General features: G+C 34.2%; 11 protein-coding genes across 11 annotated transcripts; 8 read left to right on the top strand and 3 right to left on the bottom strand.

The window, feature by feature from the left end:
• The first annotated feature begins 66 nt into the window (after positions 1-66).
• WICANDRAFT_69392 (uncharacterized protein) lies at positions 67-1523 on the top strand. Its single transcript, XM_019184164.1, has one exon. The coding sequence runs from the start codon at positions 474-476 to the stop codon at positions 1398-1400; it is 927 nt and encodes a 308-aa protein (XP_019038208.1). The 5' UTR covers positions 67-473; the 3' UTR covers positions 1401-1523.
• Position 1524: 1 nt separating this feature from the next.
• Positions 1525-3124, bottom strand: WICANDRAFT_93725 (uncharacterized protein; the record flags this gene model as incomplete). The annotated part of the gene is made up of 1 exon (XM_019186431.1): positions 1525-3124. The coding sequence occupies one exon, from the start codon at positions 3122-3124 to the stop codon at positions 1574-1576; it is 1551 nt and encodes a 516-aa protein (XP_019038209.1). The 3' UTR covers positions 1525-1573.
• A 1095-nt stretch (positions 3125-4219) lies between these two features.
• On the top strand, positions 4220-4492 carry WICANDRAFT_32733 (C2H2-type zinc finger protein; the record flags this gene model as incomplete). Its single annotated transcript, XM_019182002.1, has 1 exon — positions 4220-4492. A coding segment is annotated over one exon (273 nt), but the record flags the coding sequence as incomplete, so codon positions are not given.
• A 1526-nt stretch (positions 4493-6018) lies between these two features.
• On the top strand, positions 6019-6419 carry DSS4 (guanine nucleotide exchange factor DSS4; the record flags this gene model as incomplete). Its single annotated transcript, XM_019183561.1, has 2 exons — positions 6019-6312; positions 6375-6419. The coding sequence occupies 2 exons, from the start codon at positions 6019-6021 to the stop codon at positions 6417-6419; spliced, it is 339 nt and encodes a 112-aa protein (XP_019038211.1).
• A 34-nt stretch (positions 6420-6453) lies between these two features.
• On the bottom strand, positions 6454-7593 carry WICANDRAFT_63506 (uncharacterized protein; the record flags this gene model as incomplete). The annotated part of the gene is made up of 1 exon (XM_019183562.1): positions 6454-7593. One exon carries the CDS (start codon positions 7591-7593, stop codon positions 6454-6456), a length of 1140 nt encoding a protein of 379 aa, XP_019038212.1.
• A 3254-nt stretch (positions 7594-10847) lies between these two features.
• Positions 10848-12614, top strand: CKI1 (bifunctional choline kinase/ethanolamine kinase CKI1; the record flags this gene model as incomplete). The annotated part of the gene is made up of 1 exon (XM_019181867.1): positions 10848-12614. One exon carries the CDS (start codon positions 10848-10850, stop codon positions 12612-12614), a length of 1767 nt encoding a protein of 588 aa, XP_019038213.1.
• A 195-nt stretch (positions 12615-12809) lies between these two features.
• Positions 12810-14180, bottom strand: KGD2 (dihydrolipoyl transsuccinylase; the record flags this gene model as incomplete). The annotated part of the gene is made up of 1 exon (XM_019183563.1): positions 12810-14180. One exon carries the CDS (start codon positions 14178-14180, stop codon positions 12810-12812), a length of 1371 nt encoding a protein of 456 aa, XP_019038214.1.
• A 679-nt stretch (positions 14181-14859) lies between these two features.
• On the top strand, positions 14860-15756 carry USB1 (phosphoric diester hydrolase; the record flags this gene model as incomplete). Its single annotated transcript, XM_019184910.1, has 1 exon — positions 14860-15756. One exon carries the CDS (start codon positions 14860-14862, stop codon positions 15754-15756), a length of 897 nt encoding a protein of 298 aa, XP_019038215.1.
• A 1108-nt stretch (positions 15757-16864) lies between these two features.
• Positions 16865-18865, top strand: WICANDRAFT_63510 (C2H2-type zinc finger protein; the record flags this gene model as incomplete). The annotated part of the gene is made up of 1 exon (XM_019183564.1): positions 16865-18865. The coding sequence occupies one exon, from the start codon at positions 16865-16867 to the stop codon at positions 18863-18865; it is 2001 nt and encodes a 666-aa protein (XP_019038216.1).
• A 535-nt stretch (positions 18866-19400) lies between these two features.
• On the top strand, positions 19401-20645 carry WICANDRAFT_79547 (phosphotransferase family protein; the record flags this gene model as incomplete). Its single annotated transcript, XM_019184911.1, has 2 exons — positions 19401-19450; positions 19511-20645. 2 exons carry the CDS (start codon positions 19401-19403, stop codon positions 20643-20645), a joined length of 1185 nt encoding a protein of 394 aa, XP_019038217.1.
• A 903-nt stretch (positions 20646-21548) lies between these two features.
• On the top strand, positions 21549-23135 carry WICANDRAFT_84684 (uncharacterized protein; the record flags this gene model as incomplete). Its single annotated transcript, XM_019185754.1, has 2 exons — positions 21549-21639; positions 21688-23135. 2 exons carry the CDS (start codon positions 21549-21551, stop codon positions 23133-23135), a joined length of 1539 nt encoding a protein of 512 aa, XP_019038218.1.
• Positions 23136-23226: the final 91 nt, after the last annotated feature.

Genomic DNA, 23226 nt, shown 5'->3' on the forward strand with positions numbered 1-23226 from the left:
ATTGAGTACATATGTCTCTTAATAGATGGTAAGTAATTTTAAATTATCTGTGTATATGTACAACCGCTCAAAATTGTTAATCAAGCCCAGTTATAACCTACACTGTGCATATTTTTCTGGAACGTCTGCCAAATAGCCCGTGTCACTGAACACGCGTAGTAGAAAAAAATATACCGATCATGAAGCGAATCTAACAAACAATACCAAATATTTAACTAAAGCTGTGGTTTACCCATTTGAAGTACTTTTTGCTCATGTTAGTTTTAGTGTGGATATGTCTAAGAACTGATAAAGTCATGTGACCTAGGTCTATTGAATTAAATATTGTTAGAGCTCACCATGACGTAAAATCAATCAAAAATCATATAACCAACTCAGCGGCTAATGAAAATATTATAAAACGCTATTGGAAATGGCTTTTAACCTTTAACCTTTAACCTTTTTGCTTTTTAAATATCATCATTGTTTCAAGAATGGTTCAAACTTCTACAGTTGCTGGTTCTGCAAGAATTTTCCAACTCTTATTCTCAATCGTTTCATTAGCACTCAATGGTAAATTAACAACAAATAAATCAAGTTTATCATCATTAGTCTCCGACCTAAACTCCAATGCCAATTCATCTTTATCCATCCTCCATAACACAGCATCAGATGGACTTTCATTAACTTCATCAGGTTTCACTTTAACTTCTCAACCATTCTTTTCTTTAGTCCGTTTTTTCACAACAGATATTGAACATGAGTTACCAGAATTGAATAATGCAAGATTTGGTATTGATAAATTACAAACATCATACTTGGCTGGTATTTCAGGTGGTGAAATTGGATCAGTAAGTTTATGGTTTGGAACGTTTGTTTATCAAACTGCTAAATATGGATCTTGGGACTGTTCAAACCCTGAAAATTTAATATCTCAGTATAATCTAACTGGTGATGCTTCAAAGCAAAATTTGAATGAGTTTTTAGGGGTGAGTTATGATGGACAAGATGAATCGTTACAAAATGCCACAAGTGATGATGAGATTAACGAGTTATTGGGACAGTTGTGGAATTTAACTTCTGAACCTATAAACATTTCGAGATATAATGCAAGTGGAGAGTTAACCAAGAGTGAGTTGATGGTTAAACTAAGTCAAGATTGTTATATTAAGAAAGCTTCAATTGGTGTTTCATTCTTAGGGTTTGTTGTGTTTCTTGTTTCAAGTGGTGCAGTTTCATATAGTTTTATGAATCTATACCAACAGTTGAAAACAAAATGGATGTCAACTACAAGTGATGGAGAGAAAAAAGCAGATGGTGGTGAACGAGAGGAGAGTGACAGTACTCCAACAGCTCCAAAGAAATATAGGTTTGGATATAGCTATGCAAACATTTTCCCTAGTGTTGAATTTGATGATTAGTTCTACAAGACTTGAACCAGCTATGGATGTTTTTTTATAATATTTATGTGATAGATATGCGAATGCTAAGTACCTTTGCAGGTTTAAATTAATAATTAATATATAAATGCAATGAATATACCCTTGAAAAAGTAAGTAAAACGCCAAAAGATAAGATCAGCAAACCATTTGTTTCAAATTAGTGCAATTAAAACAAATCCAACGAAAACACTAATCAATTTCTTATCACTGCTTCTCTTAGTGGCAGCATTTGTCTCTTGAACCGCAAAAGGCGCAGCAATAGCTTGAGAAGGTACAATACAATCAGTTGGAATAATACTTGTTGTTGAGGTGACAGTTGCAGTTTGTGAAGGAACACTAACAGTGATAGTTGGTTGTGTTGGCACTGGTGTAACAGCTGGTGGCGGGGTTGGAGCTGGAGGTGTGAATGTTGAAGTGATTGTGATTGATGTTGGCACCCTAGATGTGAAGGTAAAAGTTACTGTGGAGATTGGATAAACGGTTTCACCATTTTGTAAATATTCAGTAACTGTAGTGGTAATGTATGAACTAATAGTGGAATAAACTGTTGTTCTAGCAATTTCATTTGTGACAGTTTTAAAATTAGTTCTTGTAGTTAAACCGTGAATAAATTCAAAAGCTTGAGTTGAAGTTTGAGTAATTGGTGGATAGTCTAAAGTTGATGCATAACTTAAGATATCAGTGACACCAATCCATAACCCATTTGTAAATGATAATGTAGCAAACTGAGTACCCGTTTGAGTGGATGAAGAATAGTCAAACAAAGTTTCAGTGGTTAAAAATTGTTGAAAATTAGTTTGAGTGTAATAATTATAGAATGTGGTTGTGAAGGTAGTATTTGGTGAGACAACTAATGAACTTGAAAGTTCAGAATTTACTGTTTCAACAGGTTCATAATATGTGTGGATTTGGGTATTTGTAATTGTACTTATATCAACAGATAAGCTTGGATATGGGATGACCAAGCTACTTGTTGTTAGTGATTCAGACCAATGAACTGATGGAGTTTCCCAATGAGATGTAGTTGTAGAGCCCGGGATTGTCGTTGTAATTGTTAAGTATGAAGTTGATGGGGTATTGACTGTTTGAGTATTTTCAACTTCGGTTACAGTAACATAATCAGTAGCAGTTGAAGTGACAGGGACATTGAAGGTGACTGTTGAAAAGAGAGTTGAATGGACCACATGTGGAATATTTTGAGTCGTATAGATTGTTGAAGTTGAATAATAGACATTTTCGCCAGGTGGAGGTGCAGGAGGAGGATTTTGAGTTGGTTGAGTTGGTGGAGATGGTGGAGGTGGTGGTGCTTGAGTAGTTGTTGGTGGTGATGGAGGAGCAGGCGGTTCTTGAGTTGGACCTTGTGTTGGCGGACCCTGTGTTGGTGGAGCTTGAGTTGGACCTTGGGTAGGACCTTGGGTAGGAGGACCTTGAGTTGGCGGCTGTTGTGTAGATCTTGAGGTGGTTGATGAAGTTGTAGATCTAGTTGTTGAAGGAGGAGCAGGCGGCCTAGCAGTGGAAGTGACTCTAGTATCAGTGTTGATAGTTCCTTGTAAAGACTCTGGAGTTGTAATCAAGCCAGTAGTTGGGAAGTCAGGGTTTGGTCTATAAGTGTATTCTGGAGTAGTGGTTTGAGCATTGACTGTTGATGACAACAGGTATAGCCATGATAAAGCGATCAAGTACCAGTTAATTGATTTGAGCATTGTGATGGTGATGGTTGTATGGATTGTTGTCAACGTAGCCAGTGGCAAATATTCAGATGTATTTATACTTGAACAATGCCTTAAGGAAATAGTTCAGCGGCTAATTAAATTAATCAATCAAGAGAATCTTCTGGACAGCACCATCACCACAGAGACCAAGAACAAAGGAAGGAACATGTGATGAGACTTTGAAGCCAGACAAGAACATGAGAGCATGAGAGCGTAACAGAACATCAGTAACATTATTAACATTATCAACTTCATCAACAGATCAACACCTTCATTAGCAGATTTCCATCTTGACCCTCAGACTCATCACAAGTCCACAACAGCTACTAACCAGCAGTCATCGTAATAATAGTAACCATAATCAACATCACCATCATCACCAACGTAGAACCTCCAAATGCCTTCGCCATTCAACTTCTCTTCGCTTTTTCAATCTTAGCGCTACACTTTTGTGTTTTCATATCCTCAGCCAAGTGCCCTTAACCAACCTACCCAATACCAACTGATACACACTTTCATTACCGCATTGGGAAATCCAGGGCCCCACTCCACGCTACAAATTTCTTTTCTTCAAAGTTTCTCCGGATTTTTTTCAACCACACAAAAAATTTATTGACCACACAATTTGAATTTAGTTACAATTAAATGGAATTTTGAAAATTACACTGGAACCTGGCTATACATCCATCGTCTTCTTCTCTATTACACTCTGGCCACAGCTCAATAGACCCATTGCACTATCCATTCCATCATCCATACAAGTTCACAAACAACCTAGCCACGCTTTTATTACCCCCAGCTTTCTGTGTTTCGACTCCATTTTCTCTGTTGAAGAAAACGGCTTGCAAAAAAATTCAACTTCTGGTGCAAAGGACAACTTTTTGACAGGAGACTTTTGCTCTAAAGTTTCAACATCCATCCTCAAACAACAACTTTAACTATTAGCTATCCATTACCAGAACTTACATTTATCATTACTCTTTCAAGTCTTTTCAACTTCACTTGTGTGCTATTCTTTTATTGTGTCAGATTACACCCCCCTTTAGTTACACTACTACTCCAGGAACAAGAACAACAAAAAGCATCATGACTGAATCAAATAACCCTGGTCAGGAACCCACAACAGTCAAGGATGATACAAAGACTAAACAGCCAAAGAAACAAGCTAACAAATCTGATAAACAAGAATTACCAAGACCTTATAAATGTCCCATTTGTGATAAAGCATTTCATAGATTAGAACATCAAACAAGACATATAAGAACTCATACTGGTGAAAAGCCTCATTCATGTACTTATCCTGGTTGTTTCAAGAAATTTTCAAGATCTGATGAATTAACAAGACATTTAAGAATTCATACAAATCCAAATTCAAGAAGAAGAACTTATAATATGAAGAAGAATCAACCTGCAAAGACTAAGAAAGAAAATGAAGTTAATGAAAAAGAAGTTGAAATTAAAAAAGATATCATAGCTCAAACTACATCTTTACCTAATTCTCCACCAAAATCTAATTTCCAATTTACCCCTTTGAATTCTTCAAGTACTCCAATAACAACAAGTCATTCAACAACTTCAATCCAATCAAATAATAATAACAATAATAATGCATTTGATATAAACATATTAGCAAAAGCTGCAGCATTAGAACTGGAAAGAGAACAACAAATCCAATCAGTTAAATCCTTGCCTTCTCTGACTTCATATTTTAATCCTTCAAATGATCAAAATTCAAATGTATCAACTCCATTATCATCATCACCTTCAAATTCATCAACACCGACTCAAGGCCAAACAATAAGACCACCACCAATCATTAGATCAACAACTTCATCTTCAACAACTTCTCCAACTTTACATACAGCTCAAATACATCATCCACATCCTTTCAATTCTCTAAGTTCATTACAAAGGATGACTCCATTAAGACTGAATTCACCCCCGGAGCAACAACATCCAATGAGACCACCAATAAATAAATCAAAATCAAACGTATCTTTATCATCATATAACGATAATTTAGAAGATGATTATTTTTATAATCATGATCGTTATAAAAAATCAAGACCAAATTCTCCATCAATACCAAATTCCCCAGTATTGGCACAACAACAATCTTCACATTTCACATCACCTTCATTACCATCCTCAAATTCAAACAGTTTTACAAACCTGCATAGTGCATTACATTCATCATTAGGTATGACTTCATTAAATCATGGTGGTAGTGCTAAATTCCAACTAAATTTGGGAAAGACCCCGGATGCAACACCTTTACAAACTCCTGCTGTTTCACCTAGACTGAACCCAAGAAATGAAAATGATAACAATTTACCTCCGCTAAGAAGTTTAAGTTTGAATTTCCCTAATGATTTGAATCAAGATGGTGGCGGTGTTTAAAAGGACGTTTAATAGTATTTTTTACCAATTTGCATTTTTGAGTTTTAATTGTTTGGTTTTTTAAAGAGTATAATTGATAGATTTTGTAATTATAAATGGAAAAAAAGAAGATGAAGAGACGTTAAGGAGATGTGGTGATAATAAGTAATAGAATAGTTGTTTTCTATACTGATTATGAGTATTATATTGTGATTCAGTTGTAGCAACTTCTTTCGGATTCTATATACATTAAAATGAAAGTAATGAGCCTAGCAAGACAAATATATGCAGTGAAAAGAATCTCATGCTTATATAACTTGTACTGATATTGGATATTTAGAGATTATGGATATAATTGAAATTAATGTTAAGCTGCTTATTAAGCAACATTCAGTCTGTCATTGGTACAGTGTCAATATAACCGCCAACTTGAAAATTCAAAAATCATCAAATCATGTTTTCAATTGAATAAACATCAAACTCGTTATTCAACCTACCTTCACATCATGTCATATACAAAATTTGATCCAAAAGAAGATATAACTACAAAAATCATACGATGCCCCTTTTCTAAATGTAATACAAGAATCATCAAACCAAAAGTGGCAAATTTACATGAATTTAAAATTGGTTTAAATTTTTTAAAAATTGATGAGAATGAAATACAAGATAATAAACATGATGGGATTTTCTTGAGAATTGAAGATGCTTGGGATTTTGATAATATTGGTGTTTCAAAAGATATCAAAAACCATGCATTAGCTGATTCTATTGAAGATGATGATGTGGAAAGATTAATCGTTTGTGCAGATTGTGAAAGAGGACCTCTTGGTTTTGCAAAATTTGATAAAGATGAAAATAGTTCGAAAGATGTCAAGAATTTGAAATATTATCTACATTTGAATAGTTGTTTATATCAATAGAAGCTTGTTGTGAGCTCATTATAATAATGGTAAACTTGTGCTGATTTTCTGTTGTTTCAAATAAAATTCATCACCAACATTAATAAAATATCCAGAATCATGATGAATTGCATCATCACCTAAGAAAAACCCATTCTTATCACCAGGATCAATTCTTCTATATGATCTTAATGTTCTTGTAACTGAATTTGATTTATCAAATTCTCCTTTATCTAAACAAACATTACCAATTGAACATCTTGGAGTTTTTTGTACAATAGACCATAAGTGCCCATTAATGAAAACTTTATACCAATAGTCTAATTCAATAGCATTCCCATCGATAACAACATTTGGTCTAAATTGTAAAGGTTCGACAATTCTATCTTTAACACCAGATTTCTTCATACGTTGGTTCAATTCATCAATTGAACTTTGGGAAATAATATGAATCGGGAAATAATCTTGGAATAAAACTTTACGCATTTGTTTTAAATCTTTTGGATGTGCAGTTTTAACAGTTCTATCCTTTGATGAATATAATAAAGTTGTACCATCTCTATTTAATCCCATTGAATCATAAAAATCTTGTGGAATTAAATTTGAACCAAGGTTTATCGAATCAAATTTTATCCCCCATAAATCTGTAATCTTACGAGATGGTTGATCTGATTCATCAATATTAACAATGTGCTTTGCCAAAAATTCATCTGTAACATTACATGGTAATTTGAAGAAAGATTTTGAACCATCTAATTTTGGATAAGTAAATTTAAACCAATTCTCTTCAAGGTCATAATCAATTGAAACTAATGATAATCTTGGAGCATTTCTCAAAGTGTAAGCTTGATAACAATTTGCCTTTGAATCCCAAAATCCAATCATATATTGCCTATCATGTTTTAAGCCATGTTCGTCAATTTCCCATTTAGTTGGTGAGATGTATGAAACTGATTTTAATGGATATACATAGATCTTATCAATCTTACCAGCTCTTGTTGGGGCTTTAAAGAATAAGATTTTGGCAATGAAATAAAATCTTAGGTTTAATAGCCTTCTAAGAAGATTGGAGAGTTGATCATTTGGTGCAGTTGTTGATAAGTTTAAAGCTTTGATCAATTGTGGTAAGCAGATGAATGAGACTAATGCTGAGAAGAACAACAACGCAACAAGAATCATCGTTGCCTTGACTTAACTTTACAGTTACTCATCACCATCACGAAGATGTATAATTCGGATTATAGCTCTCTTTTAAAACCTTTTCCATATCTTGATTCTTGGCTGTTAACTTTTGTATCTTGTATCTGAAACATCTATACTTCGCGAATGTGTTTGGAAAGGGGAAAAAATTCCACAGGAAAACTGGAGAAAATCAAATTCAAGATTGACATGAAATCAAATTTAAGGATAGCTAGTACACAAAATTGAAAATGAATTGATAGCGCTTATAACTCTGAAACGTGCCTGTGCTTCTGCTTGGGTCTCAGGTCACATGTGCTTTAAATTTCTGATGGACTTGTTATGACTTCGAATAAAGGTACTTTGTGGATGCTTGCTGACTGTTTGACGCGTAATGTGTTTGTTTATTGTTAACGGTTGACGTGATGTTTTGAAGTGCTTTTGGTTGATGGTCATTTGCTTCCAGAAGACGGTTTTGCATTTCGTGGTGCATTGTTGGTTCTATGACACAAAAGCTAAAATTGGTTGTTTTTGTGGTTAAACGGTTGAAGTGTACCGTTTTTGTGGTTGCCTATAGAAATTTATATTGTTTTACGTACACAAAGATGAATTACTTAGGAGAATAATTCAATTACTATGGTGTTTGTGTTTTGTGTTTTTGTGTTTTGTGGTTGCTTTGGCTTTTGTGTCAACTGCTCTGGAAAAGGTTAAAAGAAGGTCGAATCCCAATTCACTCTAATTCTTTTACCACTTACTTTTACTTCACTGTTGGTTTCTTCATTCATTTCCATTCATCATTCACTTCCATTATTCCATTCATTATTTATTTCCAGGTAGACAGCTCATGTTCTCAAGACCCTTGATATTTTTATGGTTGCACAGTTCACTTTGATGGTTAGAAAGAATTTATTTATTTGTCATTTGAATCTAGTGTCCTTCGGGATACGTTATCCTTGTTGATGAGTTACTATTATGAAGGCCAGTGGTGGGTTTGATTGATAGGAAGTACTTTGATTCACTACCCCATTGAAAGATTTGATTTGGTTTTTTTGTTCTTTTGAGTTGAGTATTTGGGTTTCATTGTTACCTTGAACTTATATCAACAGCTTTGGGAGGATTCTTGATGAAATAAATATAACTTTTCACTCCAAATAACCTAGGATGACTATTATGTTTACTTGATTCTGATGATTTTGAAGAACTTTTTCCCCAGCCTCTTTGTTTTTCTATAAAATCAATGATGATTGTTCTCATATGTTGTTCTTGAATTCGTGTTTCAAAATATCATTCCCCAATGGTGTTCTTTTGTTTCGTTGACATCTACCCCAGGCCATCATTCATCTTTCATTTCCAATTTTTGGTTTTTGGTATTATCATTTACTTTTTTCTTTTTTATGATCAATCATTGTGATGTTCAATTACTAACTTTCCTCAAAGATCTTTATTTATCATTCATTGTTCATTTCCAATTCTTGCTTTTTGGTATTATCACTTACCTGTTCTTTTTTTTTCATGATCAATCATTGTTATGTTCAATTACTAACTTTTATTCACAGCCATTTATGTTTGTCTTGTTATTTCATTTTGAGGTTTTATTGCTGACTTTCCATTGTTGTAATAAACGGTGGAGTAAAGATTACTAGGTAATGGCTCTACGTTAAATAAAGAAAGAGTATGTCTTGATATTACAGCTTACTAGCTTATAATTTATCATCAATTTGACAGTAAAGCAGATCATAATTAAGTCTGCTTAAACTAATTATAGGGCCACAGCTAATATAAGTCAAAACGAATCAACGTCGTCGACAAACGTCGAGCTACAGAGAGTACAGGACAGGACATTTAATAGAGAAAACGTATACAAAAAGAATAAAAAGAATATATAAAAAGAATAAGAACGTGATTAATATCAACTACATGCCATAAACCTTTATGACAATTAGATGAAAAAATAGGTGAAAATGACTGAGACCAATCAATCAGTAAGTCAATTGTCACAAATGCTCCAATCTAATACAAACTATCAATGAAAGATCCAGCCATAAAAAACACCTTTGTTATTATCCCCAAACGACAATCTAATAACAACCGAATCATCTTCCACATCAGACAGGGCCCTTGCCTTTCAGTTTCATCATCAATTGAAATCATCAATATCATTTGTTTAAATGGAATAACAACTAGAGATCAACTGATCTATTAGTATTAGGTTTCAAGTTCTTTTGCTTTCGCTTTTGCTTTTGCTTTTGCTTCTTCTTTTTTTTTTTTTTTTTTTTTTTTGGTTTCATTGTAAACTTCTTATGACTTTTGACTAGTTTCAAAGAAAACATCATTCCACCAATAAATTGGCATCTTGACTGACTCAATACTTTTCCCGCACTACACAGGAAAATGAAGCAAGCAATGAATTCTAATCAACATCATCATCAAAAGCTGAAAAATTCCGAAATCATAACTTCATCAATTCTCACAAGTTTCCAGGAATCATAAGTACATCTAAATGTAGCCCTCCCAATTGACCTTCAACATCTATTCACTCATTGAAACCTTTAAAATGAAAACATGTAGCAAGAATCTCCATTATGTTCCCCTATTTCAAAATAATTCAAAAAGAATACAAATCACCATAAAGAACTGAACCTAATAAACCCGGATAAAAAAGTAAAAAGGAAATGAAAAATCCAATGATAAATGATAAATGATAATGCCCCAGTACCCATACTCAAAAAAGTGCCCCAGATCCCACAATGAAAAATAAAATCTCCCAGATCCCACAACAAAACTTGAATAAATCAAGACATGACAAACAACATGAAAAAGGAAGTCAATGAACAGTAAACAGGTGTAACACAACAACAACAACAACAACAACAACAACAACAGTGTCACACGACTTAAACCCGTTGAATCGATGGCTGTTAAAGCCTTTTAACACCGAGCCTATTCTCGAGGAAATGGAACTGGAGATTAAGTATTGATCAGGTAAACGAAGTGAATGTTATTAAGGGCAAAAGAATAATACTAGAGAACATACAAGTAGCAGATCCAACTGGTAAGATCAAATATCAAATAATCAACCTTCAACTTCCTTCATAGTTAAGGATCCAAATTCTTTCACATGTCAAGCCAATGCCTGTGTGGGGCGTACCGAATATTCTTGCTGTTTTCTGAAATTATTCCAATCTGTTCTTTCAACAAACGAACAACAACAACAAAAACATCATCAACAAAGAAAACAACCAAACAACATCCCAATGAGCGCAGAGACTTATAGTCACCATAGACGCTCTTCGCTTAGATCAGCCCCAACAACTTCAGGCTCCCGCTCAAGATCAAGATCAAAACCAAGACGACCAAGTCTGGGCTCTAGAAGAAACTCTGCTAAATCCTTCATATCCATCAAGAATGAGTTGGAACCATTCACTCCTTCACCAACTTCCTCATCTCAACAGAATGACCAAGGCGGCCTAGGCCAGCTACCTTCATCTAACTCCTCATCAAATATCCAATTCACTGAAACTGATATCCCTTTCATTAATGCCACTTTAGATCATACTTTACCAATAGGATATTTTAAACAGGATTTATTAAGTGTTATTCAGAACTTGAGAATCTCCAAATGGCATAGATTACCTTCTCATGTTTACTCAGATATAAAGATCCATAAGATGTCTGGTGCTTTAACTAATGCTATTTATAAAGTTGATCCTCCATCTGTTGTTGTTTTGAAGAACTTAAATTTACACACTTATCATTTCCCAACTTTATTGTTAAGAATATATGGGCCAAATGTCGAATCATTAATTGATAGAGACTATGAATTGAAGATCTTGGTTAGATTATCTAAACAAAACATTGGTCCTAGATTATTTGGCTGTTTTACTAATGGTCGTGTTGAACAGTTCTTAGATAATGCTACTACTTTAACAAGAAAAGATATTCATGATAAAAAAACAAGTGCAAGAATAGCTAGAAGAATGAAAGAATTGCACCAGGGTATCAAACTATCAAAATTTGAAAAGGCAGAAGGACCAAGCGTTTGGAAAATCATTGATAAATGGTTAAAGCATGTTGATGAATTGATCGAATCCAAGACAATTGTAATTGACGATAAAGAGTTATTCAAAACTGACTTCGCAACTTTTAAGAAATATACCAAAGCTTATAGAGATTGGTTATACAAAAGATATGAATCTCCAGAAGCTCTCAATAATGCTTTAGTATTTTGTCATAATGATACTCAATATGGTAATTTATTATTCACATCTCCAGTTGTTCCACCGCCAGATAAAACAAACAACAACACTACTGCAAACAATTCAACAACTTCATTAACCACCAATTTCTCAAATCTTTCACTAGAGAACCTAAATGAAATCAAACCTTCAATACAAGAAAAGAAACAAGATAGAAATTTAGTTGTTATTGATTTTGAATATTCAGGTCCAAATGTTCCCTCATATGACATTGCCAACCATTTTTGTGAATGGATGCATAATTATAACCATGAAACCGACACCTGGAAGATTTTTGAAGAAGATTATCCAAAATTAGATGAACAATTGAATTTAATCTATTCATACATCTTATTTTATAATGATATTCAAGATGTCACTAAATTAGAAAAGCAAGCTAAAGAGTTATTCAACGATTGTATTGCATGGAGAGGTGCTGTTAATATATTTTGGGGACTATGGGCCATTATTCAAAATGGTGATAATAATGCAACAAAAGATCATGAAATTGTGGAGATGGGTCCAAATGGTGAAATGTACAAAATTGTCTTTGACCCTGAAGATGAAGAAAGTGAAGTTACTGTTGTCGATAGTGATGAAGATGAAAGTAGTGGGAATGCAGGTGCTAGTAGTGCCGATGTTGATAATTTTGAATATTTGAAGTATTCAAAAGATAAACTTTTATGCTTCTGGGGTGATTTGATACAATTTGGATTAGTTGATAAAGATGCTTTGAATAAGCCAGATGAAGTTAAATTATTACCTGCAAAGTTTTATGACATTTAATCCATTCATAATATAGAGATATATAATTACGCTTGTCCATATAGAGATTAATGTTAATGTTTGTTTGTGTATATTTTCAATAAATACTTAAACTGCATCATGACTTCAATAATATAACTAGTATACGAAAAGGGATAACAATATAATAATAAAAATAATTTAATTCATAATATAAAAAAAATAAGTTAAGAATATTCAAAACAACAACATTTTTCTTGGATCTTCAATCAATTCTTTAACAGTCTTCAAGAAGGTGACAGCTTCTCTACCATCCAACATTCTATGATCATAAGTTAAAGCCAAGTACATCATTGGTCTTGAAACAATTTGACCGTTAACAACAACTGGTCTTTCTTTAACACCATGTAAACCTAAAACAGCAGTTTGTGGCAAGTTAATGATTGGAGTACCATATAATGAACCGAAAACACCACCATTTGAAATTGTGAAAGTACCACCAGCCATATCTTCTAAAGTTAATTTACCATCACGAGCTTTTTTACCCAAGTTGACAATTTCTTGTTCAATTTCCAAGACTGATAATGATTCAGCATTACGAACAACTGGGGTAACTAAACCTTTTGGAGTGGCAACTGCAATTGAAATATCAACATAATCTCTATAAACTAATTGATCACCTTCAATAGCACCATTGACTGATGGTAAATCTTTCATAGCTAAAGTGGCAGCTTTTGAGAATAAACCCATAAAACCGAATTTGATATCGTTTTTCTTTATGATTTCATCCTTGTATAATTTTCTTAAATCCATAACTGAGGACATATCAACTTCATTGAAAGTTGTTAATGAAGCAGCAGTGTTTTGAGATTCTTTTAATCTTTCTGCAATTCTTGTACGCATACGGTTCATTTTAACACGAGATTCAGTTCTTGGGAATTTAGTGAATGAAGTAGTTTCTTGAGATTGTTGTGTTGGTTTAGATTCTTCCTTCTTTGGAGCTGGTTTAGATTCTTTCTTTGGTTCTTCTTTCTTTGGAGCTTCTTCCTTCTTTGGTTGTTCCTTTGGAGCTTCATCATCTTTCTTTGCTTCCTCTTTTGGAGCTTCATCTTTTGGAGCAGCTGCACCAGCACCACCAGCTGGAGCTTCACCTGGTTCAATCTTCAATAAATCTTGACCAACTTCAACGGTATCTTCAGGTTGAGCTAAAAATTCTTTGATAGTACCTGAGAATGGAGCATTGACTTCAACATCAATTTTATCAGTTTCAATAGTGGCGATAGTTTCATCTTGTTCAACGAAATCACCAATTTGTTTGTTAAATTCTCTTAAAGTACCTTCAGTTAATGATTCAGCCATATCTGGGACTTTAACAACTTGAGAGTTCAAACGAACAAATGCTAAAGTAGGTTGGAATTTAACATTTGATCTGACAGTATTTCTTAATAATGATGATGATGCAGATGATGTAGTTAATGCAGATTTATATGACAAATTTCTTAATTGAGAGCCCAACTTTATAGTGTTTTTGGATTGCGAGCTGACAAGTGTAGTAGCATTGCTTGGTAATCTCTTTGAGATTGTACGTAAGTTTCTTGAAGAAAGCATGGTTGATTGATTGATCTAAAATTGATTATAACCTTTCTAAATTGGTGTACTTTATTTTTTTTTGCCTCTATGAAATAGAAAAAACCACAACAGCAAAAAGATTGATATATCAGTCTCTTTATAACAAAAACCTCTTTGAATTCAATTGAACGATTTGTTGAAAGGTTGCAGTTGAGAGTTATCTAGATGATCCAAGTTACAGAGATGGGTTTAAAGGTTTACAAAAGAAGCGTTGATGATTTGTTGAACTTGATTTTCATTGGTTTAATCCCGGGGTACTAGGCGGTTTTTGTTTCGCGAATTTGCTACTTTCAGGAGAATATATCCGAAGCGGTTTAGAGTGCAGAATGTTGATATGTTTTGGATAAGCTATTGGTTATTTATATTATTGAAGATGAACTAGTCTATTTTGTACATTCACCAACTTTCCAGAGCTCTTTAGCTCAATTTTTAATTGATTTAGTATCCCCAAAAGTGTCAGAAATCTCATTCAAACCCTCGGGATTACTCTTTTGGGAGTCTGACTTGCCGGCTCCGACCACGTTTGATGTGTCCTTTACCATAATTCAAGATTATGTCAGCTCTTACCTAATTCTTTTCGAAAAACAGTTCAAACCTTTTTTAAATTTATATGAATTTGACACAATTTTCAACTCAACATATCGATTGTTATTAGCCTATGGAGGGTATCCAGGACTATTCAAGTGACTCTAGTGACGAAGAAGAGCAAGGCATTGATATAAACACCACCAATAACAAACGTTCGCTACCACCACTTCCACAAGATCTAGCTGATAAATTTACCAAAAGACCAAAGTTACCACATCCAGAATTCTACGACAATCCAAACTATAAAAATAATAAAACCACAACGATGGCACCAGTTGGTAGATTACTTCGACAGTTTACTTATATTGATATAAGGCCTTCAAGACAACTTTCTGACCAAATAAGTGATTTGAATGAAATTTTGAAAATGTATTTACGAATGAATGGGTATGGTGAATTGTTGACTAGATTTGAAAGATTACATCTATCAGAACTATCAGCTCCACAAGCTTTACATATCTCACTAACAGGGGAAACACTGTTTACAAAGGAAGGTTGCAAACTCTATAATGATGAATTGTCAAAGAAATTAAAAACTATTGAGATGGGTAATGAAGATTCAAATTCAATCACATTTGATAAAATCAAAGCATACCCTAATTTTGATTCAACGGGGATTTTCCTTGCAATGTCAGTTTCTCAAAAATCAAGCAAAACCATAAGTAAGATACTTCAAGCTGTTCAAGAGTTAGAATCTAAGTACGTTGTGAAAGATAGTTCACGATACCCTATATCTCCAGAGAATTTGCACTGCTCAATTGCACGGGTCTTGACGCCAGTGGATTATTTAAAGGATCCAAAAACTCTTCAGCAAATCAACGAGGTGTTCAAAGATCTTGAAGTTCCAGAGAGTTTGGAATTTAAATATTCTACTGTCAAAGTTCTTGAAGACTCTAGATCATCATTATCATTCCCTATAGAAGCTTTCACGACAAAAACAAGCCCGTCACCATCAACATCAACATAGTTTCTGCTCCGTCTTTTTACAACTCTGTATATAAAGCATCTGTATGTATATTTACGAACTTTTCAATATGAGGTTTGGTGTTTGGTGTTTTAGTTCAAGCATACCGACGCCCTCTCGTAGTGCTCTTCGGTCTCATCACCTGTCCACAACTGAGCCCAGCTGCTTTGGCTTCATGTTTCAGAATCGATGTTTTGATTTCTCCCGCGGTGGAAGTATTCATCACCACTTTCAAAATTCAAACTTGTACTTCCGCACTTTTGCCCACAGAGGCTTGCTCATGATGATGATCTTTTCTTCTTGCAAACAAGTGACAGGTGCCAGTACATGATGTTCGCGATCAAGTTATACTACAGAATACCCACACGGCCAACCCAAGGAGCACACAGAAAACAGGGATCTTGGTTCACGACCAATTGGGCTTCTTATTGATGCTGAAATATGTTGAAAATTATTCAACTTTCCCAGTGTCAATGGACTGTTTAAGCTTCTTTGCGTTGCGTTTCCATGATAGTGTTGATGAATATTATACAGATTACCCAATGCGGAAGTTATGCGGAACGTGACTTTAATTGCCCGTGTTTACATTTTGCCGAATGAGGAAATATAGTTGATTTTTCATCAACTCAGATCTTGAAATCATCCTCATTTTGATGGAATTGTAGGAAATGCTCCTAATAATGAAAACGCAATTTTTATTCCCTTTTATTATTTGAGATATCCTTATTTTTTAACCTCTTGTTAAAAATTCCATCAGTTTAATTTCAATCAACAACATCGACAACAACTCGAGAAAGAGAGAAGGAAAAGATTTCAAAAGGTACCAAGTTCTATCAACACCTCATCTTTTGGAAACCAAGTGCTCTTTTTTTTGATATACATTATTGCTACAAATCTTCAACTAGAGAGAGTCAAAACACAGTCCTCAACACACTATTAAATCTTGTGAAAGTATCTCCTTGCAGGCGAGGTTGATAATTCTTTCAAGGCTGGTCCACACAAGTTAATATCAAAAGCTTTTTCAATTCAAATCTCCTGGTGAGCTACAAATTTAAACGGCTGGATCCGATATTCATTCAATTATATTAAAAGTAAAAAGAACAAAAAAAAAATGAATCTATATGAACAATCGTGGATGACTCCACCAAGTTCTACTGAAAATAAAAACACATCCTATTTTATGGAATATGTTAAAACTCAACCTGAAAGCTCAGTTCCATTACCACATGAAGATTTCACTCCATATCAACAGAATTATGATCAAGTTGATGATTTTTTAACTCAAACTTTGTCATCTTTACAAGAATTAGATATACCTGTTGGTGAATCATCTTCTAATGCTTTTGCTCAAAATAGTAATGGTTCTAGTGCTCATCCTGGTGCTCTGAGAGGTCATAAAAAACAACCAAGTGGTACAGCTATTTTTGGTTTTGCTAGTCATAACAGAACTCTATCAATCCCTGGCGTCCCACAAGGTATTAAGCATGTTGGTGTTAAATCAAATGAACATTTGAGTATTGCACCAAATCAAGTATACTCTCATTCACAACAACCTCCACCTCCACCTCAACAACAACAACCTATCTTGTATCAAAAACCACAAGATATGGAAGCTGCTAACCAAATTGTTAATAACAATCGTCAACTTTATCAACAATTTCAACCTATTCCAATACCAGCTCCTCAACAATACCATTTCCCACCTCAACCAAAGAAAAATGATGACTTTGTAATAACGAATAAGGCACCAACACATTATAAGTTCCCACCTGAACCACCAGTTCCTGCTCCATCTCAATCTCAACAAGGTGGTCCAAGAACAGTTGCAGTCCCAGTTGAATATTTACAAAGAATCACAAATTATATCAAGAGTCGTGAAGATATTGATATGAACAAATTTTTGGATTATGGTTATAATGATTATCCAAATGCTTCAAATCCTGAAGTTATGAGAAAGTCAATGTCTCCAAATCCACCAGTTGATATATCGCCTGTTTTGAAACAGATGGAAGCTCAACAGCAACAACAACAACAGCAACCTTCTTCAGATTCAACTGAAGTTAACACTCCAGTTCATACACCTGAAGAACAACAAATGCCACAATCTGAACCACATTCATTCCAACCAAAGCCTTTTACAAATTTACCACAACAACAAGATCCAATTGGATTAGGTATACGATTTGAAAACAATGTTAAAAGAGATTTTGAATCACCAGAATCTGAATTTTCAGAAGTTCCAAAAACTCCTTCACCAATTCTAAGATCTCAAGCCAAATTTTCAAGTGAACAAAAGCCTAAAAATGAATTGAACTGGACACCAGTAATAGTTGGTGATAAATCATTACCAATGTTGAAAAGAAAGCCTCAAGATAAAGCCTCAACTTTACCACCTGGTGAAATTGATCAATATGTTATTGGTCCAAGAGAAGATAAGACATATATCTGTAATTTCAAAGACTGTGGTAAAATGTTCACAAGAAGATATAATGTTAGATCTCATGTTCAAACTCATTTAAGTGACAGACCATTCATTTGTGATGTGGAAGGTTGTAAAAAAGCTTTTGTTAGACAACATGATTTAACAAGACACAAGAAAATTCATGAAGAATTTGAATTTAAATGTCCTTGTGGTAAAAAATTCTCAAGACATGATGCTCTATACCGTCATAGAATAAGAATGATTTGTGTTGGTGGTATTAAAGAATCAGAAGAAGAACAGAAATTGTCAACAAATAATCCATCATCCTCAACTTCATCAGTATCAAAGACTGCTCCAAATAGTAGTATAAAGAAATCCAAAAAGAAGGTTAATAAACCAATAAGGATTGAAAATGATCAAGTTGCTAAAAGGCTAGAGTTTGATTTATTGAAAACCCAAAATAATAAGATAAATAAATCATCATCATCATCACCAAGAAACACAGATGAATCTGATAATGTTTTTTTCAAACAAGAATCAATGGACCAGATGAATAGAAAGCCAGTATCACTGGATATCAATTCAAATCAAACTCCTATAGGAGATTCACCTGGTAATTCTGAAAATATGTTTTTGAATGATTTAAATTTTGGATTTGATAATCATTCTTATGAAGATTACAAATTTTGATTATCAGTTAGTTTTTGATGTTTTGATGAAATTATGAATATTTGGGTATTTCAAGGGTTATTTGGACAGTTTGCTTTTCAGGGTATATTATGGGTTTCTATTGTTATTGTTTTAAATAATTGCTGCTAGAATGTTTTCAAGTACAGCTGATATGTTTGACTAGTTTTTTTTTTTATTTCGTGAAGTTTCGAGCAGCCATGAATTCTTTTTTAATATTTCCTTTCCATTTTTCTATACTATTCTTTTAATTTTTTTATATTTATCCTATTTGAAAATGTGTTTCTATATACTTTTGTTGTGTTTATGTTACAATTAATTTTAGGCTGTTTCGATAAATTTTTGCCGAAGGGTAGTGTTCTTACCGATCCTAATCTCGTTTCTGCCGAGCTCATTTACAAATTTGATGTTTCTGGGGTAAAAAAACAAATGGAGAAGTTCACCAAGTAAAGAGTATAAAAATGAAGGAGTAGGACTGGTTTCTGCTTCTGTTGTTTTCCCATTTCATAATTTAAAGGGCTAATAGTGATTGTTAAAGATGGGTATTGCTCCGGTTGTTGATTCTGAACAGGATGTTGGTCCAATTAGGTGAGTGTGATGCTTTTAGTATGTTGAGGGTTCTTCAACTAACCATTTTGATACAAATAGAAGTGAATTTAATGTGGAAAAACTGGAAAAGTTCTTTGCTAGTCCTTCCTTGCCTGAAGGAACCACTATGGGTCCTCAAATTGGCTGGTCTCCTTTGATACCTCCGCTAAGCGTCCAGCAATTCAAATTTGGTCAATCCAATCCAACTTATTTACTTACAGATTCAAAAGGAACAAAAGCTGTCTTGAGAAAGAAACCAACTTTGAACAAAAAATTGATATCTAAAACGGCTCATGCTATTGAAAGAGAGTTTTTCATGTTGGCTTCAATCAAAAACATTAACGATAGAAGGCCAAAAGAGAACCATGTTCCAGTCGCAGATGTGTTCTTGTTGTGTGAGGATGAACAACATATAGATGCTGTGTTTTATGTGATGCAATTTGTTAAAGGTAGAATATTCCATGATCCTTCTTTATCACCAGTCAAAAGTACACAAGATCGTTCACAGATTTGGGATGCTGTTTTGGACACTGCATCAGCTATTCACTCGATCCCTTCTAATGAATTGTTTGATCAGTTGCCAACTAGGTTCTTTAAAAAACCAACACCAAACCCAAAAGTGACATATTTTGATAGACAAGTCAAGTCATTGAACAAAATTCATGATTTGCAATCTCGCGATGTTGACCAAATCCCTCATTTCAAAGAGACATCAAAATGGCTATTGAAAAATGCTCCTAAAGATCCAGAAGTTCCACATTTGATCCATGGTGATTTCAAGATTGATAACTTTGTGTTCCATCCAACAAAACCAGTAATCATTGCTGTTTTGGATTGGGAACTTTGTACAAATGGGCATCCACTTTTCGACCTGGCAAATGTTTTACAGCCATTCTGTATGCCTCCAAGTCTTAACAAATACTTTGCAAAGTTTGACATTGATGAAGATCCTCACTTAGTTGACAGAGTTCTTGATGGTTATATTGAAAAGGCAAAACCTGATTGGGATCCAAAGAAGCTATGGACAGTTGGTGTGGTGTTTGGGCTTTATAGAGTTGCGGTTATTTGTCAAGGTATAGCACAGAGAGTTGTTAGGGGAGTAGCTAGTAGTGCTGAAGCACAACAAACTGCTAGACTGTTCCCACATGTTGGTGATTTGGCCTTCAAATTGACAAACTCGGACCCTAAATTGTGATGCTTCCGTATAAAGTGTATACTTATTTATGATTGAGTTATAACAAAGATGATTTTATGAAGTCTATTTGTAATGTCCAAGATGAAGCTTTTTACAACGAATCTAAACATTATTACTGCCATTCCACCCGTGTCACCAATATCGCAGTCCAGGCACGTGACGTCTAGCTGAAGTTTGGCACCGGTTCACATATCTGGAAATAAGTTGTAGGTAAGTTTAACCCCAACAAATATTATAATCTTGGTTTTAAAGTCTCAATGGTTATTTTTTTTTCTGATATGTGAAAAAATGAGGAAATGTTGCAAAGATCCACAGTTTCGCGACACTTGGTCAATATTTTTTTAGGCCCAGAAAAGTTCTTTGACTCAAAAATAATTACAATTCAAGCCTCAGTTTTCCTTATTCTAGTGTTGTGTGTTTGCAAAGACTTTGCGAAAGCTCTTGTCCTGTTGTTAAAAGCTTGTCGTGGTTAGGCTTGATGTTGATGAGGGTTCTTAGTTGATTAATCAAATATTCATCGTTATAGATATAAGGGTCCTGTCGTTCCAAAACAATGTACCACAAATTTAGAAGATGAATGGCTAATTTGACATGAGTCAAAAGATTCTTCACATATCTGTCACATTTTGGAACTGTGGTGGCATTCACCTCTGATTGAAAGATTTTGGCTGCTGTTTGAAGTGAAAGATACCGGGTTTTAACTATGAGATGAGACGTTGAAGTTAACAAAGGTGGGTGAATCGAGCTCTTATGGCTGAATGACGCGATGAGCTAACCTTAGATGTTGTCTGATTATCCACTTTAACTGGTACTGGCTTATCATCTGGAGAAAAAAGTATAAAACGAGGATAGTCTCTCCATCATAAACAATTGAAAAGTTTTGGAAGTTTACAAACTACAAGAATGTCCACCACACCAAATAAACAGGAAGTTTTCAATGATATTCAGTCTGTATCATCAACGGATTCTAAAAACAACCATCGCTCGAAAGTCGGTGATATAGTTTTACATGATGATGATGTTCCATATATTGATCTTTCAGTTGAACTCACTGAGGAAGAACTTAAAAGAAGAAACACATGGTACTATAAATGGAGTTTGTTTCTCTGGGACTCTGTGGATAAACATCCTTTAGAAAGATCATTTCTATTCAAACTGGACTTCTTTTTACTATCATCGTCTATGCTCGGTTATTTCATCAAAAATTTGAATCAATCAAATGTCGGTACTGCATACGTTAACGGTATGAAGGAATATTATCATATGAACGGTAACCAATACAACTATATGCAAACACTTTGGACCGTTGGATATATTATTGGTCAAATCCCATCGAATTTGATTTTACATCGTATTTCAGCAAGATATTATTTGGCTGGGTTGGAGTTGATTTGGGCATTTTTAACTGTGTTATTGATTGTTCCAAAGAGCTTAAATGGGTTTTATGCCATTAGATTCTTCATTGGCTTAACAGAATCTGGATATTTTCCAGGTTTAGAGTATTTGATTGGGTCTTGGTATAGTAGAAAGGAATTGACAAAGAGATCCACATTTTTTGCTTGTGCAGGTACTGCGGCTGGTTTGATAAGTGGTCCCTTACAGCAAAGTATTTTAGATTCCAAATGGGCTCAAAAAGGTCTTCACCCTTTTCAGTGGATGTTTGTTATTGATGCAGTGATTTCTGCTCCTGTTGCATTTTATACTTTATTCACTGATCCAAACACTCCATCAACCACTACTGCATTCTATTTTACTGAAACTGATAAAAAAGTTGCTTTAGAAAGAAGAAGAAGAATAGGTGCTCAGTTAAATACCAGAGAATCCTATTCATTTGCTAAAATCAAATCATTCTTCAATACATGGCACGTCTGGGTCTTGCCATTTTTGTTTTTGACTTTTAACAACTCCTACACCCCAATATCTCAACAAGCTTTCCAATTATGGATGAAAAATGGTTTGAAATTGAAGTCTTATCAATACAACATTTATCCTACCGCAATATCTGCGGGTGGTATTGGGTTTTCAATCCTTGTGGCATATACAAATGATTTCTTCCGTGGTCGTTTGAACCCATACTTCTTGATATTTATGTTTACTTCGGTTATATTCAGTTGTGCTTGCTTATCAGTCTGGAACATTCCCATCGGCCTTCATTGGTTCTCATATTTTGGTATTGGGATTCCCTTAAGTGTTGGTCAACCACTTATATTTTCATGGGTTAATAGAATGCTTGCACACGATGATATGAAAAGAAACTTTGTTGTTGTCTGTACAAACACTTTAGCTTATGTCACTGGTGCTTTTGTTCCAATTTTTACTTTTAATCAAACACAAAATCCAGAATTTCATATTGGCTTCACATACACAACTTGTCTTTCTTCATTAGGGTTGGTGTTAACAGTTGTTACCTTATTTCTCAGTCTACGTGATGACAAAAGAAGGAAACAAAGTTTTGAGGAAAAAGGTGAGGAACTTCCATCCTGGGGTTGAATACGTTACAAACAGACATGTTTATACTGAAACTTGATATCAATCTATTATTATTATTATTTGTTAGGACATATTGTAAGTTACTCGTTAA

Source organism: Wickerhamomyces anomalus (assembly GCF_001661255.1).
Source record: "Wickerhamomyces anomalus NRRL Y-366-8 unplaced genomic scaffold WICANscaffold_4, whole genome shotgun sequence".
NCBI lineage: Eukaryota > Fungi > Ascomycota > Saccharomycetes > Phaffomycetales > Wickerhamomycetaceae > Hansenula > Hansenula anomala.

Coding starts and splice junctions, on each gene's coding strand:
- WICANDRAFT_69392 (XM_019184164.1), top strand. CDS start 474: ATGGTTCAAACTTCTACAGTTGCTGGTTCTGCAAGAATTTTCCAACTC.